General features: G+C 34.8%; 2 protein-coding genes across 2 annotated transcripts in view; one reads left to right on the plus strand and one right to left on the minus strand.

Moving 5' to 3' along the window:
* Window positions 1-18,108, minus strand: part of LOC120780298 (dolichyl-diphosphooligosaccharide--protein glycosyltransferase subunit STT3B) — a 119,911-nt gene extending 101,803 nt beyond the window's left edge. The window contains exons 1-2 of the mRNA XM_040112589.1: window positions 16,601-18,108; window positions 1,952-2,148 (exon numbers count right to left, since the gene is read on the minus strand). Coding sequence (XP_039968523.1) covers window positions 1,952-2,148; window positions 16,601-17,992 — 1,589 coding nt within the window. The 5' untranslated portion in view covers window positions 17,993-18,108. The remainder of the gene's footprint in view (window positions 1-1,951; window positions 2,149-16,600) is intronic.
* On the plus strand, window positions 3,435-4,078 carry LOC120780299. Its single transcript, XM_040112590.1, has 2 exons — window positions 3,435-3,706; window positions 3,781-4,078. Exons 1-2 carry the CDS (start codon window positions 3,593-3,595, stop codon window positions 4,042-4,044), a joined length of 378 nt encoding a protein of 125 aa, XP_039968524.1. The 5' UTR covers window positions 3,435-3,592; the 3' UTR covers window positions 4,045-4,078.
* Window positions 18,109-18,869: the final 761 nt, after the last annotated feature.

Below are 18,869 nucleotides of genomic sequence, written 5' to 3' on the forward strand. Positions count from 1 at the left end.
GAAAGTGCAAAAGAACAGCTGGTACGACGAAGAATGCCGTGTCGCAGAGGAGAGAAAACAGGCTGCCTACCTGGCTACGTTACGATGGACCACAACACGTGCGGGATGGGATAGATACCGAGAGTTGAAAAGGGAAGCGAGACGCATTTGCAGACAGAAAAAGAAAGAGGCTGAAATGCGTGAGTACGAAGAGCTTGACTGGCCGACAGGGGTAATGCTCGAAAATTCTACGAAAAAATGCGGCGGCTTACAGAAGGTTTCAAGACCGGAGCACACTCTTGTAGAACCCCCAAAGGTGATCTAGTGACCGATGCCCAGAGCATACTTAAATTATGGAGGGAACACTTCTCCAGCCTGCTGAATGACAGTGAACGCACAACGCCAGGAGAAGGCGAACCCGATTCCCCAATCGATGACGATGGAGCAGACGTTCCATTACCCGACCAGGAAGAAGTTCGAATAGCAATTGCCCGCCTGAAGAACAACAAAGCGGCAGGGGCCGACGGATTGCCGGCCCAGCTATTCAAACACGGCTGCGAAGAACTGATAAGGAGCATCCATCAGCTTCTTTGTAAAATATGGTCGGACGAAAGCATGCCCAACGATTGGAATTTAAGTGTGCTATGCCCAATCCATAAAAAAGGAGACCCCACAATCTGCGCCAGCTACCGTGGGATTAGCCTGCTCAACATCGCATATAAGGTTCTATCGAGCGTATTGTGTGAAAGATTAAAGCCCAGGGTCAACAAACTGATTGGACCTTATCAGTGTGGCTTCAGACCTGGAAAATCAACAACAGACCAGATATTCAGAATCGACACACACCACCTCGTCGTCGATTTCAAAGCTGCTTTCGACAGCACGAAAAGGAGCTGCCTTTATGCCGCGATGTCTGAATTTGGTATCCCCGCAAAACTAATACGGCTATGTAAACTGACGTTGAGCAACACGAAAAGCTCCGTCAGGATCGGGAAGGACCTCTCCGAGCCGTTCGATACCAAACGAGGTTTCAGACAAGGCGACTCCCTATCGTGCGAATTCTTCAACCTGCTTCTGGAGAAAATAGTTCGAGCTGCAGAACTAAATAGAGAAGGTACCATCTTCTATAAGAGTGTACAGCTGCTGGCGTATGCCGATGATATCGATATCATCGGCCTCAACACCCGCGCCGTTAGTTCTGCTTTCTCCAGGCTGGACAAGGAAGCACAGAAAATGGGTCTGGCAGTGAATGAGGGCAAGACGAAATATCTCCTGTCGTCAAACAAACAATCGTCGCACTCGCGACTTGGCTCTCACGTCACTGTTGACAGTCATAACTTTGAAGTTGTAGATAATTCCGTATATTTAGGAACCAGTATTAACACCTCCAACAATGTCAGCCTGGAAATCCAACGCACTGCTATATGATGCAGAGGCTTGGACGATGACAGCAACCGATGAGTCGACGTTACGAGTTTTCGAGAGAAAAATTCTGCGAAAGATTTATGGTCCTTTGCGTATTGGCCACGGCGAATATCGCATTCGATGGAACGATGAGCTGTACGAGATATACGACGACATTGACATAGTTCAGCGAATTAAAGACAGCGGCTACGCTGGCTAGGTCATGTTGTCCGGATGGATGAAAACACTCCAGCTCTGAAAGTATTCGACGCAGTACCCGCCGGGGGAAGCAGAGGAAGAGGAAGACCTCCACTCCGTTGGAAGGACCAAGTGGAGAGGGACCTGGCTTCGCTTGGAATATCCAATTGGCGCCACGTAGCGAAAAGAAGAAACGACTGGCGCGCTGTTGTTAACTCGGCTATAATCGCGTAAGCGGTGTCTACGCCAATTAAGAAGAAGATTCCTTACGGTTAGTATATTTGTTAGTTAATTATATCAATATCTTATTACAATATGGTTGCAAATTATTTATTTTTTTTAAAAAAACTTACTTATAATAAAAACTTACCCGTCCTGGTTGTTATGGAAGGCTAGAACAATCGATGGACTCGAATAAGCGTTACTTGTAACCCACGTACAATGCACTGCAAACATCATCAATATCATTAAAATAGCAAGGATAATAACGCTTTTCAGGTTGGAACCTATTCCGCTTCGGGTCTCATGTAAAGAATCATGTTTCGGACGAAATTTAACTTTTCCAGCCTAAAATAATATTCAATATTTAATTCAATATATTCAAATTAGAATTAAAAGAAATATGTAGCTAACTTCATCACTAATTCGTTAATTTGAAGTTATTTCCTAAATAAAAAATTATTTATTTATTACAGATCGGTTTTGCTAAACTACAATACACTGCATGTCAAGAATTTTAGCTTGATTTTACAAGGTGTCTGTAAGAATTCAAAATTTCCTGTTTAAATACCACATAAAAAAGAATTTTCAAATTAACATTACTTTTCAACTGCACGTTTCTACACCGCGGTTTCAAAAAATTTAACTCAGTGGAATTTTTTCAATTCAAAAATTCGTATGCTCAAAATCAATTTATTACATTCAAAATAGTCTCCTTCTGCTCAATACAGCTTTTTGCACGATCCAAAAGCATGTCGAACGAGTGTTTTAGCTCGTTGGCCGGTATGGCCTCTACGTCTGGATAACGCTTTCCTTTCGTGGGCAAATGCATTTTTCCGGAAAGGAAGAAGTCGCACGGTGCCATATCAGGTGAATACGGGGAGTGGTTAATGGTTAAAATGTGATTTTTGGTCAAATAATCGGTCACAAGCGTCGATCGATGAGAGCAATTTTTGGTAGTTGTCAATTTTTGCGGAACAAACCGTCCACACCTTTCTTAATCCCAAATGTTCAGTTAAAATTCTATAAATCGATATTTTGGATATATTCAATTCCATTTCCATGAATTTCAATATTGATTTCGGCTGATTTTTGATGAATTCACGCACAGTTTGATTGGCCCACATGTTGATCGTCATTTATGTCCTCACCACTACTTTGAAAAAGTTGAAACCACCCTGCCAACATTTGGAAGAGTCTTTTATCGAAAACGCCAAATGCGTCTCTTTTAAGTCACTTCCAGACGTTAAATTAAAGATTGTTGTCCCGTTATGCAAAAGATAAACAATGAACGCGATCACCGACGTTGAAGTCGCAGCAACTGCAAAATTAAATTAGATGAAAACAACAGAATAGAAAAAGAAGTTGTTGACATCTGGTTCATTGGTTTTGTGTCTTCTGCAGTTTGTGGTCAGTGCTAAAGTGCGATATTGTTTTTGGAACTAGTAAAATTATTTGTTTCGTGGTGTTTTAATTTGAAATATTATTGAAAATATAATTAAAATGAGTGAATTGTTTTTGAGTGATGGCTATACCCAAGTACAATACATCCCACTGACGAATATATCGAATGGTATATATTTTAATAGATCTTAATTCTTTGCAATTTATAATAAATGTTTAATTTTCTAGTAAGCACAACAGCTGCGTCTTCAGATCAAGGAACCATACAAACGATCTTGCAAGAGTTACGTTCTTTGCAAACAAAATTTGAAAAATTCGAGGAAAAATAATAAAAACTTTGACGGAAGAAGTCGTTGCGTTAAAAACCGAAGTCAAGCAGCAAAGAAATATGCGTAAGAAGGATGATACGTCTCTAATACCTTCCTTGCCTTTCATGGATGTCAAGGATTTTATTGATTTTGACAAGAAGCTGCTGTTGAACGACAAAATAACATCTCAGCTGGTAGGTCGATTTTCTTATACTAAATGCCCATAATTATGAATAAATTTGTATATTTGGAACATATTTAATTTTAGAAAAATATCATATATGGAGTTGGAGGAAAGAATTTCCCTTCATTCCTAAGAATGGCATTGAAATCCATTATATCGGATGCTATGGCCGTTAATTTAACTTGGCGTGGAACAAATGACAAACCCAGTATCCAACGCTTTACAACATTTGCACTAATAAAAAGTAATATTTCACATAAAACTATAACTCTAAAGAAATCAATTAATTCTATTTTCCTACAGATGCCTGTCATTCCAAATATTCGAACTCGACCGATATGGATATAAATAAAGTGTGTCAACAGCACATACATACTTCACGCCCGAGACAGCGTACAAAAAAAAACAAACAAACAATTAATGAACTATAAAATTAAAAAAATCTTATTTCTAATATTCACATGAATTAATTATTTATTTTTTTTGTAATATATTTTTGAATTGAAATAAATATAAAAAATTTAAAAACGAAAATTTTAACTTCCACAAGTCACTAATACGTAACTTCCACAAGGCACTAGTACGTAACTTCTGAAAGTAACGTCCGCGGGGAACAACTTCTCAATAAGGAAGTGACTTCTACGATGAAAAAAATGTATCGCAGACGTTGAATTGTAACTGCTTGAAGTCACTTATAAGTAATGTTGGCAGGGCACTCGTGCACTTCTGCTACAGGATAGGCACTCATCGCCATAAACTTGTTTCATCAATTGAAACGTTTCGGTAAAAGTTTTACCAATTTTAAAACAAAATTTAATGTTGGCTCTTTGTTCGAAGCTCATTTTCGCACCGATAACACAAACATACTGACACCTAAAATGCAATAACTTCATTTATAATCGATGAAATTCTCACTGGACAATGGCAGATTCTAACGCACTAATCGACATATAGATGGCGCAACCAGGGGGCGGTAAATTCCAAATACTTTGGAAAATACCTTGTATTTTTTATCTGTATACTACCCACAAAACACATAAAGAGACTAAACAAATATTATAAAACTCTGGGTTTAGCAAAAGGGATTATACTACTGTGGGCATAAAATAGTATGACTTTTTTATTATTATAGTTTTGTTAAACTTGTACGTATCACCGTATCACTGTACGTATCACATATCACGTAACACTAATCGAGATAGATATAGGATCATATATATATAAATGAACAGGATGACTAAGATATAAAGCTGTAATTTGGTACAGGGGATCTCAGTAAAAAGATGCACTTATGGGCCACACCCGCTAATAAGTTTAATGTACATCAGAGAGCTGCAACGAGTATGATAAAATCAGAACAAACAGTCGTGGCAAAAACACAATCAAATCAATTCAGTTCAGCATAGACAACATTGGTAATCAATTCGAATAGTATATACAGTAATAAACCTTTGCTTTATTTACATACTATGTATATATGTATACTCAACTCTAGAAGATCTTAGGGTGTTGTATAACACTTTTTTTTGCTACTTTCATAGTAATCAGGGGTTTAAGCTACATATAAATTTTAAAGTTTGATAAGCTACACTTTAATGGATATTATGAAATGCAAGTATTCACATTATTTAAGTGATTATTTTGAAATACTTTGCATGTTTCTTAAATTTTACTGGGATATTACTTGCTGTTTTTTTTAACAAGTGTTCAAAACGCTTCAAGAATTTGTTAACTTTTGCATGCAAGAAGATACAGGCCTGGGTGGTAAGCTATCTTTTGACATATACAAATTGGTTAGCCGTTACAACAAAAAATTAGTTGTAATTTGCATTTAGATATAGGAATATAATTTTATAAATAACTTATTTAAATGAATTAAGCGAATTTAAAGTTAAAAACCAAGATTGGCTTGGGAAAGCAGCAGCTTTTGTAAACAAACACAGCCGTAGAAAACTCACCACCGAGAAATCTAAGATCAGGGAGACATTTTATACATAACAACTCACTACTTGCAAAATATCTGATTATCAGTAAATCAATGTTTTAAGGACGAAATATAACACACTATGACGTTTAAAGCATCTATTAATAAAAATATACCATACATAAATCATTTTTGATTTAGATTAAATAACAATATTTGTAATTTTTTCCTCTTTTTACTGCCTCAATAGCACTGCGTTGCTACCACTGAAAATCCAAGATGGTTGCTATTCACCCCTCAGAAAGCTACCACGAAAAGGTTTTCCACTGTATATACTGTGGTTGCGACGATTGTTTGAATTGAATTGAAACTTTGGGTAAACTATCAATAAATCAATTTTCTGCTGGACTGATTTGAATCATGTGTGGACAAAAATGTATCAGATTTGAAAATGTGCGCATGTTACAAATTTTCGAAGCGTAAACAATGGAAACTCCATCGAGAACGTACATACATGTCTACATATGTACATTTGTTGTATGTATGTACTCGATGGAATTTCCATTATATATATAACATATGTACATATATTATATACATACATACATTTATATACAAACATATGTATTTGAAATAGAACAAAAGTGCACTAGTAAATCTGTGTTTAGGGGAAGATATACAAACCAAACTCTGTCGATCATTTCAATCATTGAAGCATGAGTTTGCATCACTTCGGGTATTTTCTGCTGATACGAACGTTCATAAACAAATCAGGTATAAGCTGATCGCTAAAGATTCAAAGTTGTTCTCTATCGCTGATGTGAAGACAAACAGTGCGTTTCGTGTATATGAACTGAACTGACAGAATCAGGCAGAGTAACCGATCAGTACTTAAGTATAAACAAAAATGTATTACTCGTTGCAGTTCTCTGATGTACATATCTCCTAAGCCGCTTAAGCTACAACAACTAAATTTGCTAAATATAAATCTTATAAGAACCTCTACCGACAGTGTGAAAATCGATAAATTCGAAAGATAACGCCGCTCCCTCCCTATATAACGGTACTGTTAAAAACAACTAAAAGCGCAATAAATAAATAACAAAATACGCCAGAGACATTAAATTTTACCCCCGGGATGGTATCAGAGAGCTTTATAGGAGCCAGTGTGAAAATTGGACGATGGGCATAACACCGCCCACTTTTTGGTGAAAACCCATATTTCGAGATCCGACTTCGACCTGGCATCCTTTCCATATTCTTATCAACATATCAAATTGTGAAAATAGACAAACTCGGACAACAATCACGCCTACTTCCCATATAACACAATTTTAAATTCCAATTAACTCGTTCAGTTTCCAGTACACAAATCAAGAAAGAATTATTATAACGGGATAAAACTTAGCATGAATAATGTCTTTAGTGTGTGCCACCTTATGACCAAAAATTGTTCAAATCCAATGGAAACTGTTCAAGCCCCAAGGTACCGAATATTTAGACCCCGGTACCTATAGTTGACTTTGATGAAAATTACTGAAATTAAGGGATAATCTTTCTGTTATAATGGTATATCTGTATGTCGAAAATGGGTTAAATCGGACCAATACTTCCCTTACCTACCATATACTTACTAAAAAGAGATTTTCGAATTTCCGGGTGACTTTCTACCGCATAAGAGGGCGTGTTTTAATCATAACTGTGTATCTTTGTGCCTAAAATAGATAAAATTGAGCAACAACATGGCCTAGCCCTTATATAACTAATATCAGGATTTTCGAATATCCGGCTTACTTTACTCCATATGATTGGTTTTATACCTAAAATTATTTCCCTGGCTTTGATTTGTGCAAGTTGCAAGAGTATAAAATGTTCGGTTGCATCCGAACTTAGCCCTTCCTTCCTACCTTCTGAAGGGCTCGTTTAAAAAAAAAAAACGAATTTGTTCAGGCGCAATAATCAGTATAACCCATATACAAAGTCTGTCGCAAAAGAAACAGAACTTTTTTAATTATAACTGTTTCTGGTGGCGCCACCTATTGGTGGGTATATGAAATAAAAAGTTTGATCTCTTCTTGACATTTCGTAAAAATTTTAAGACAATTGGATAACTACAATCGATGTTATCGATCAAAAAGTGACAGCAGCTTTTTGGTCATCGGTCGTATGTAAAATGCATTTTGAACAAAGAGCAAATATTAAATTTTGTTTTAAACTTGAGAAAACGTTTACTGAGACATTTCAAATGATGAAAAAAGTTTATGGTGATCAGTGCCTATCCCGTAGTAATGTGCATGAGTGGTTTAAGCGATTCCAAGGAGGTCGTGAGGACCTCTGTGACGATCAGAGGTCGGTCGTCTTCAGAAGTCAAAAATAAAGACAATGCTGATTTGTTTTTAGGATTCCGAAAGTATTGTACACCGAGAGTTCGTCCCACCTGGCCAAACCATTAATACTGTGTTTTACCTTGGTGTTATGAAGCGTCTTTTTTCACGCATTCGTCGTGCTCGACCACAATACCGTGAGGCAGGGTAATGCGATAATGCGCCGTGTCATCGGTCGACGCTTGATTTTTTGACAAAAACCTCCATATTAACCATTAATCACTCACCCTACTCACCTGATTTGGCACCCTGTTATTTTTACCTATTTGGAAAACTTCATTTGCCCATGAAAGGACACTGGTTTCAAGACATTTCAGCTATCCAAAAGGCGACGACCGATATTCTCAAGAGCATTCCGAAAAATGACCAAACACTCATTTGAAATGCTAATTGACCGGGCTAAACGCTGTATCGAAGCACAAGGAAACTACTTTGAATAAAAAAATATAACTTTTGAAAAATATTGATTTTTTGTTGTTTTTTTTAACAGTCCTGTTTCTTTTGCCACAGACCTTGTATTATAATCATATTTGGATTCGTATTGGCTAAAAAATTCAACTTTGGATCCACCCAACAAGAGCATCAATAAATATTAAAACAACACAGTTTCCTAAAAAAAATTCAACTATATTTTTGTTGAACTAACAGAAAAGCGATGTAGCTGAGCCAATGACAGCCAGCACTGAATGAATGATGATCACACCATTAGTTTCAAGTGAGACACCATGAGTTAGACGGCACCAGCGCAGGTCAACTTGCTTGTTGTGCTCATTTTAAGTGTTATTCTTAAAAATGCTGTGCTTTTGTAAAAGATGTTTTTCTCAGCTACTTGAAAGCCAAATATGTCAAAGCGAGTTATAGCGTAAGCACCGCTGTTATAGACTTCAAACACGTCAATTCCCACGACAGCCGGTTCTACGTTACCGGAATTGCCCGGATTTTATTCGTTCAAGGGCTGATCATTTGAAAGCTTGTAGCTCTCTTGTTATTGTTAAATAAATAGAATTGAACAATAAGTTAAATATTGAATTACAAGTATTTTTGGCCTATATAATGAAAAATTAATATAAACAAACGAATTAGTGAAGTGTTATCAAACCAAATTTATAAGTGTAAATATTTATATACATACTTTAAACGCAAATATCGCGAAAACTACAAGTTTTCCGCGGCTATAACTATGTATATACAGTATCTGTCCAATAAATTACAAACGAACAAAAAAATTATTCGGAGTTCTAACTTTAATCATTAATAAAAACATAAATATTTGGCGTATTTAAAAAAAAATTATTTTTTATATGCTATATACATTAAACTTAAATTATCATATTTTTGTATTGAATCATATTCAATATTATTAAATTATATTAAAAACATTAAATTTTTGTTTTCGTTCGTAATTTATTGGAGAAGTACTGTACAGTAAATCAATAAAGTTTACGTACACCTATGTAGTTCTATTAAATTACGACACGTTTATTTGATTTATAACTCAAGAACGGCTAAACCGATTTGGCTAAAAATTGGTGGGGAGGTAGCTTAGAACCGGGGTAAGGACATAGGATATGTATTTTTCTATTTATGTTAAAATTCATTGTAATTCATAAATACAAAAATTATATTTAAAATCATAAGTATTTGTTCCAATTCATATAAGAATCATTTGAAAATTTCATTTCTTCAAAAAAAAAAAAACAAGAAAAAAAACACAAAACAACAATATAGAAACCTCACATCTATATACAGTTACGGACTACGGACAATAAAATAGAAACAAAGGTGTAGCTTTGAAACAATGGCATATTTTTTTTGAAAATTTTCATATACATATGTAGTAACTTTTCTGCATAATAACAAAGGCAATAGTATGTACTTTTAAAAAAGAGGAAAAGATAGCATTGTCGAGTTTTACAGTTAACTGTAACTTAAAAAGTGTAAATAGCATTCCTCGTGCTTAGTGACAAAATAATAGTATCAAAAGTGAAATGGTTTCATAAATTAAAAAGACTGAATTTAAAAGGCGTAAAAAGTAGTTATATTAACTTAATTAGTGGAATGAATAATTGTATCAATTATGAATTTATTTAAAAAAATGTGTCGAGCAAAACCTTATTCACAGGAGGAAAGATTGTGCGTCCAAAATTTGCAAGGAACGGGTCACACGTAAGGGCAAATTGCAAACTTATGGAATATGTCTCACATATTTGTGTTTGATGCCTTAAAATTTCCGAAAAAAGGTTGAAAAAATAGGCCGACTACAAAAAAAAATAACTGCGCAAGTCGTTCGAAATATTGCATGATTGAGGATGCGCGTACCGTTTAAGGCCTCTAAAGCCATTCAATAAGAATTATGTGCAAACATTTCTTCAAGAATAGTAAGAAGACGACTTGTGGAGAAAAATTGCTTTGGCACATGGTCCCGAAAGGTGCCGGCATAGATGCAATCGTATTCAGTCTGCAAAACGACACATTAATTAGGGCGGAGCTGAAATTTAAAAGAAAATGGTCCGACATATTATGGTCTCAGTGCAAAATTAATATTATAGGAAATGATAGTTGCGCGTGAGTCCGACGTCCAAAAAAACAAAGAAATGTGCGTCCGCTACACGACTAGGTCCTTCAAACTCCGTGGGGTCAATATAATGGATTAGGATTGTTTCTCATATTGTAATGCGGGACCTATTTTTTGGATACAATAAAACATAGACCGCCATTTATACTTAAAGTTTTAGATAATTTCATACTTCCATATGCTAAATAGAATTCGCCTTGCATTTTGGCAATTCCAACAAGAGAGCGACCCGAAACTTACTTCGGGTCTTACAAAAAATGGGTTTCAGATCATGGTGCTAGCGTTATGGCTTAGCCAGAGTAATCGGCAGATCTGAATCTCATCAAAAACTTTTAAAACTTTTTGTTAAGGAAAGTATTGCACCCCTTAAATCGAAAAATAAGGCAGAATTCTGAGAGAAGGTACAAAGGTCTGGTATTCCGATCCACAGAACACTTTCTGTAGCCTAATTAGGTCTATGCCTAGAACATGTGCATCGGTATTAGAAGTTTAAGAATACTCTAAAATGTACTACCAATTTTTCTATTAGTTCCCTTAAAAAATATGTTTTTTTAATGTAAAAGATTTTGATTCAATTGTTTTGTCCTTCGAATTTTTGAAATATATTATTTACCTTTTTTTAATATTTATGAATTGTTTTTTTTTTTTTTTCAATATTTTTACTGCTACCAATAGCACATGATATGAAGTACATAATAAAACTATAACTTAGTTGAATTTAAATCAAATTCATAATTTTTTTAGAATGGAAAATTAGTACCATGGATGATTATATTTTATTGTCCGTAACTGTATATAAAAGAAAGTCGTGTTAGTTACACCATTTATAACTCAGGAACGGCTGAACTGATTTGGCTGAAAATTGGTAGGGAGGTAGCATTGAACCAGGGTAAGGACATAGGTCATATAGATGGTATTAGTAGTACTAACTAGTATGTATCAGCCACAGTAAAACGTGGAAGGGTCCTCTAGTAATTTATATCGCAAAAGTTTACATACACTAAGTAGTTTACATACAAAAGTAATTACAATAGTTTTAGATGCATTTATTATTTTTTGGCCTTCATTTTGTTGCAATTTTGCCCCCAGATGTCGACGCAAACTTCCCACTCAATTTATAGTATTTTTTCGAGATATTTTGATCCACTATAAAGCAGTATTTAGGCACTCTTTTGATGAAATTCGATGTTTTCGAATACGGTTTTCTAATAAGTTCCAGATATGTTGTATAGGATTAATGTCTGGTGATCGCGGGGCATATGGACTTATTTTTAATTCCATAAAAACCTCTCAACTATAAGATACGATGTGTATTTTGGGTCGTTATCCTGTTGGAAATTGATTTCGCTGTTTGGACAGCCGATTTAAGCACACTTAAAGTTTAAATTATTTTGTTAAGAAGTTTATTTTTTTATAATTTTACCGATTTAAAATTCAAAAATGTGTATTAATAGCTCATAGTATTTCACAATGTTTCACTAAATATTTTCACATTTTTAACTTTTTATATTTAAATATACACTATAAACATTGAAAAAAGTTCACATTTCACTTTTATTTGTTTACAATTATGAGGAAAACGAGCGTTGCCAATTCTTAAACACCAAATACGTAGGATATCCAACTACAGCGCATTCTTCGTTTGAATTTTCGAGTGATTCTTTTTTCTTTATTATTAAATTTATATTATATCGGGGTGACAGAAGCTCTTTCGCGTAATACTCCTTTCGGCGCGTTGCGGGACTTCGACCGCGCTTTAAAAAAAAATAACCCTGGTCGAGCCAATACTAGGGTGACTGAAGTACTTTTGCGTAGTACTCATTTCGGCACAATTTCGATCTACGGCAAACACTAAGTTTACGAGATATTCGACTTTAAAGACAAGCTATTTCACCCCTTCGACCCATTCGAAATTCAATATATGATAGATATTATTACTACTAAAACTATAAACTAATATTAAGGAGCTATACCAGTGTCACACTTAAAAAAAAAAAATTTTTTTTGCTTTTTCGATAGTTTATATATTCAAAAATATCCTGTGAAATCGGCAAGGTCGTATCTTGAATAGTTTTTTAATGGCAGCGTTCTAAACAGCGACCGCTCAGACGTGCAAACATATGTAAGTGAAACTTTAAAGGCGTTTTTCTCGAAACGACATTTTTCAAAATTGCTGACATCATAACTCAACGAGAAATTGACCGATCGACTTCAAATTAAAACTGGGTATAGTTGAATACATTTGCTATACAATGGTCTACGATCTTTTTGATTGGTTGAAAATTGTCAATTTGGCATTAAAAAAAAAAACACCATTTTTTTTTTGTAGAAAAACGAATTTGTGTCGGCTTTAGTATACGATCCCACGAGTTCATGGTTAAAAGTGGTATGGTTGGATAGGGCTGATGCTCCAGATTAAGAAAATATATTATTGTTGCCGCCGCAAACTTATAGTTTTCGAGATATTTGCATTTAAAGTTGAAAATTTTGCAAATTTTATCTTGCAATTTCTCGATTGCTAGTAATTATTTAATTCATATTATGCACTTTTTATGCACTTACACTTCACTACATTGTTTCTACATATTTTTTTTCTAGTAATTATTTAGTTATTTGCTTAAAATAAGCATTTTATATTTTAAACAATTTTCATTTCATGCACAATAACAAAAGTATTCCGTGTTGACAGATAATAAGTGTTGCCATAATTACACATTTATCAAACGAATAAAAATGAATAAAAAAATAGGACTATACCCCAAATACATAAATCATTGCCCTTTTTCTTGATATATCAAGATTTTTGATACACCTCGGTGTTGGATCGGCCAGGGTTATTTTTTTGAAGCGCGGCCGAAGGCCGCCCACGCAAAAAGGAGTTCAACGCAAAAAAATTCTGATACACCCTGGTGTTGGACCGACCAGGGTTATTTTTTTGAAGCGCGCCGAAGGCCGCCAACGCGAAAAGGAGTTTTACTTAAAAAAAAACCTGATACACCCCGGTGTTGGATCGGCCAGGGTTATTTTTTTGAAGCGCGGCCGAAGGCCGCCAACGCGAAAAGGAGTTTTACTTAAAAAAAAAAAACCTGATACATCCCGGTGTTGGATCGGCCAGGGTTATTTTTTTGAAGCGCGGCCGAAGGCCGCCATCGCAAAAAGGAGTTTCAATCGTAAAAACCTGACACACCCAGGTGTTGGTCACCCAGGATAATTTTTTTCATGCATTTGAGTTTTTTTTTATTTATTTTTATTGTTTTCAATCATTTGTGATATGGTAACACTTATTATTTGACAACACGGAACACTTATTGTTATTGTGCGTGTAGTAATATTTATGTAAAATATAAAATGCTTATTTTAAGCAAATATCTAAAATATTGATAAAAAATAAATATGTAGAAATATTGTAGTGAATTGTAAGTGTATAAAAAGTGCATAATACGGAAGAAAAACTAACCATAAGTCGAGAAATTTGCAAAATTTTCAACTTTAAATGCAAATATCTCGGAAACTATAAGTTTGCGGCGGCAACAATTATATATTTTCTTAATCTGGAGCATCAGCCCTATCCAACCATACCACTTTTAACCCTGAATCGTGGGATCGTATACTAAAGTTTCCCCACGAATTTTTTTTTACGCCATTATGCCATTTTCTTAATTTTTGATATTTTTCAAGGATCGTAGTTCAACGACCGGAGTCATGCCAGCAGTTGAGGCACTTTTTTTTCGGCACTTCCGCATACATCACATAACTCTGTTATTTTTCAATATTTCTGTAAAAAAAAAAATTTGGCTGGGATTTAGAAAATCACTGGAAAGGTGACGTTCTCCAGATCACGAAAATATATATATACATATAGTTGCCGCTGACTTATAGTTTTAAAGATATTTGCATTTAAGGTTGCAAAATTTATAACTTTTACACTGGTAATTTGTATATTGTGAATAACTTTTTCACTTTCCGCGCCGCGCTCCAAAAAAAAATAGCCATGGCAACCCTTTTCTTATTGTGCAAATGCAGAGAATTGTAACTAAAATAAAATTATTAAAATAAAGCTTTATTTACAACAAATATTAAAAAAAATAATATACAGAAACGTTATAGTGAAGTGTTAGTAAGTGAAAAGTGCACAATATAAGTGAAAAAGTTACTCACAATACACAAATTATCAATGTAAAAGTTGTCAATTTTTCAACTTTAAATGCAAATATCTTTAAAACTATAAGTCAGCGGCAACTAAATGTATATATTTTCGTGATCTGGAGAACGCCACCTTTCCAGTGACACCCATTTTATCCCCGAAATCCGGGGATGCTAATCTAAATCCCAGCCCTTGTTCCATATACACATGTATATATACATATGTATATATATATACTATACATATGTATGTATATGTATAATATGCGATTTATGTTTAATAAAAATAAAGAAGTAAAAATTTATAATAATATTGTAAAATTTATATCATATCGGGGTGACTGAAGTACTTTCGCGTAGTACTGCTTTCTGCGTTGGCGGTCTTCGGCCGCGCTTTAAAAAAATAACCCTGGTCGAGCGAATACCCGGGGTGACTGAAGTACTTTCGCGTAGTACTCCTTTCTGCGTTGGCGGCCTTCGGCCGCGCTTTAAAAAAATAACCCTGGTCGAGCAAATACCCGGGGTGACTGAAATACTTTCGTGTAGTACTCCTTTTGCGTTGGCGGCCTTCGGCCGCTCTTTAAAAAAATAACCCTGGTCGAGCGAATATCCGGGGTGTCTGAAGTACTTTCGCGTAGTACTGCTTTCTGCGTTAAAATAAAAAAAATATATTGAGTTTCGTTATAAAGTGGTTATATTTTTTGGTTATCTTGCACTAATATTCAAACAAAGTTTGAGTTTTCATTATAAAATGGTTAAATATTATTATATAATATTATTTTATAATTTATGTAAATTATAATACATATTTGTTTATTAAATTAAATAAAGAACATATCCATATGAATGGATAGAGGAATTTTTGGGAAAAAAGGCATTTCAGCGAATTTCCTTATTATCACATGGTAGCGCTCCATTTCGTCGTAATTTTAGCACACACATTATGTTCACTACGAGTGTAAAATGTAATTTTTAAAATAAAGATTTCTTCGGTAAAAAAACTGTTAAAAGTGTAAAATGTGGATTTATTTAAAAGTTCATAGTTTAAATTAATTAATTTGAAGTGAAAAATGTGAGTAAAGTGTGTTTAATGCGGTAAAATAGCTTGTTGAAATGCTCGAATTTTGGGAATTTTTGAACTTTAAGGTCGAATATCTCGTAAACTAAGCGTTTGCGGTACCTATAACCCTATATATTTTTTAATCAGGAGGACTTTCTCTTTCCAACGGTACCTTCAAATCGCGGCGCCAAAGAAATCGGAATTGTGCCCTTGTTTCAATGTATTATACTGAAAATCGCGCGATTTTTTATTCCAAATTTTCGTTATATGGACGTAATATATTGCCCACTTTTCACGGTCTTGTATAAATGGCTGGTTGGGTTAATTTGGTATTACCGATACATATACAATTTTTAATTTTCAGTGTTTTTATTATTTAAATAAAGTGGATTTCCACTTTAAATCATTGAAATAATAAAAATACTAAACATAGAGTCACTCTATGCGTAAAAATTCATACATTTTATAATAATTAGTGAAAATTGTATGGAAAAACTACGATTTTACTATTTTAGGGGGGAAGGGTGCTATTATTCAAAAGCTCTATTCATTATCTTTCAAATTAGGGGGGTAGCAAGCCCCCAGACCCCTCCCCCTTTGCGCAAAACCTCTGCAAAATGGGATACTAAAGTAAGCATTCCCCAAAAATATACTTTATTACGTACATAGAACGTCGAAACATTCAACTAGATTTCTTTTAAAAAAATTCACGAAATCGCCTAATTTTTCATGCGTCACACTGGTATAGCCCCTTAAATACACATATTAAATAACGCATTTACTGTATATACATATATTAGTATTCTAAAATTTCTTACTTTGTCATACAGATTTTTTTTCTCCATTGAATTATCATCGCGATCATCCACATAGGTTATAGTTTTGTGAGCAAATGTATTTGAATTGCTGTCTTCTTTGAGAAATACTTCAAACAAATTAGAAAATGCAATCCCAGCAAGAATGCACACGACTGGAGTAAGAGTTAGCATTAAACGCACCATAACACCGGCAAAATATACAGCACTGATGGCATAAAGTATAACGAAAACACGTTCATCATTAACATTCTTTATGCAATACCAAATTCCAACTGGAAACGAACAAGCGAGTATATGCAAATCGAAGAAAAAAGAAAACCATGTAGTCGGTTGATGTTCCGATACCGAGGCAATAATAGGGATATGTATTTTAGCATATCCAGTATCCCATAATGAATAAAATCGACCACTCCACGGAGCAATAACACCCAATACTGTAAGAACAACTACACCAGTAAATACTATAACTGCGGCCGCTATGACTCCAAAGAGATATATTTTGCGATATTCACTTCGAGATAATACACTTTGTAAGTGACGAAGGACTGCGATAATAAGCAAAAGTACAAATATTCCCAGAGCGGCCATGTGCTCACTTGTTCGTATAGGTTGAAAACCTACAAACGGTATTTGCATCGATAATAGTAGTCCCAAAATGTAGAACGTCGAATAGCTGGTTAGAATCCTCTCAGAGTACCGACCCATTAGAAGCAGGACAAATACGTGAAGTGGTATTAAGTTAGTAATAAATACATATCCTCCCCATGCCGACACCATGTAAAAATAAGATAGTGCTGCTCCAGCCGACCAAAAAACGGATCCAGTTTTCAATGAACGTACCCATAAGAAATATGTAAATTGTAGTGCAAATATGGCAATTCCTTCGTTGTCGTAAGAGCCTGCTACTGAACGGCTTATATAACCAGGAACAATAGCTATAAAACTTGCAGCAAAAAGCCCTGCTCCTCGGGACCATAATTCACTAGTAAGCAAATAGGTTGAAATCGATGTTAATCCACTAAAAATCGGTGCCAAAAAAACGCAAATATCACGTATATGTATCGGTATATTCAAGGTATGTAAAATGTAGTGTATGCAACCAGAAGTTATCATAAGTCCTGGATATACCGTTCCACCAACAATTCTTCCCAAAGGATACCAGGCTCGTTCATCAAACCAATTCAAAAATTTATAAAATCCATGTTGCACCATATACCCTGTAGCGCGGTAATTAAACCATGGATCGAACTCATGAATAATAGATTCAAATCGAATCACTGCGAATAAACGTGAAGAAAAACCGGCAAGCCACGCAATCAAAAGTACTGTGAACGTTATTAAACTTTTGTAACCAACAGATCTCCTTGATACTACTGCGGGCGAATGATTCATTATTCCAACAAATACAATATTCTATATGAAGGAATCCACAGTTGATCTACTCTAATTAAACAATATAATTAAGAAAGTACACGTAGTCACTGCTTATCGTGTTTCTAAATAATCTTTTAATAGAGATACACATTAGACATCGATACCTAACGACACATCTCGACAAGCAACAAATGTTGCCTAGACAATTGTATTTGTCATTATTGCCCTAGGCTACTATCATACGTTCAATATTTATTGTGATATTTAAATCGTGATACATAATGTAACGGATTTCTTGATAAATCGTTTACCTTATAACCAACTATTGAGTTCGAGCCTTGGATTGTTAAATAAAAGACCAACTTCAAGGTAAAAATAAGAAATACAATAATATCTTTATTTATTTACTACTCATTATCCGCATTAACAACTACTATTTATATATCATTTGCTCTTATCACGGTAGCACTCTAATTAAAACTGTCTCTGTTTCATCCGGCAGTCTTTAGATTGTTAACAAACCATCGCCACTTGAACATTTTTGCAATCACGAATTTTGCTGTCGAGTTAATTCTGGCAATTTATCCTCGATTCTATTTTGTGTTAGCATTCTCGTTATTGACGATAGAAGTATCACGAGTGCAGACACCCTTGCAAAGAAGCGTAGCAAGACCGCGTTAGCTCGCGCGAGTTAAGTGCCCTGGAGACGATCAAATAATTACGTCAAACAGTGCATATGTATGTGTTAGAGATGTTCAATCCTGTTTTGCCCACAAACGTAAAAATTAATACGTGAAACATCAGTTTAGTTTTGAGGTCGTAGCGAACGGTCATTATGTCAGCGTCGGATGATTATCTGTTATTCGCATGTGTTTTTGTTATTTTATTTACTTGA

The sequence above is a fragment of the Bactrocera tryoni genome, unplaced genomic scaffold, assembly GCF_016617805.1.
Source record: "Bactrocera tryoni isolate S06 unplaced genomic scaffold, CSIRO_BtryS06_freeze2 scaffold_25, whole genome shotgun sequence".
NCBI classification, from domain to species: Eukaryota; Metazoa; Arthropoda; class Insecta; order Diptera; family Tephritidae; genus Bactrocera; species Bactrocera tryoni.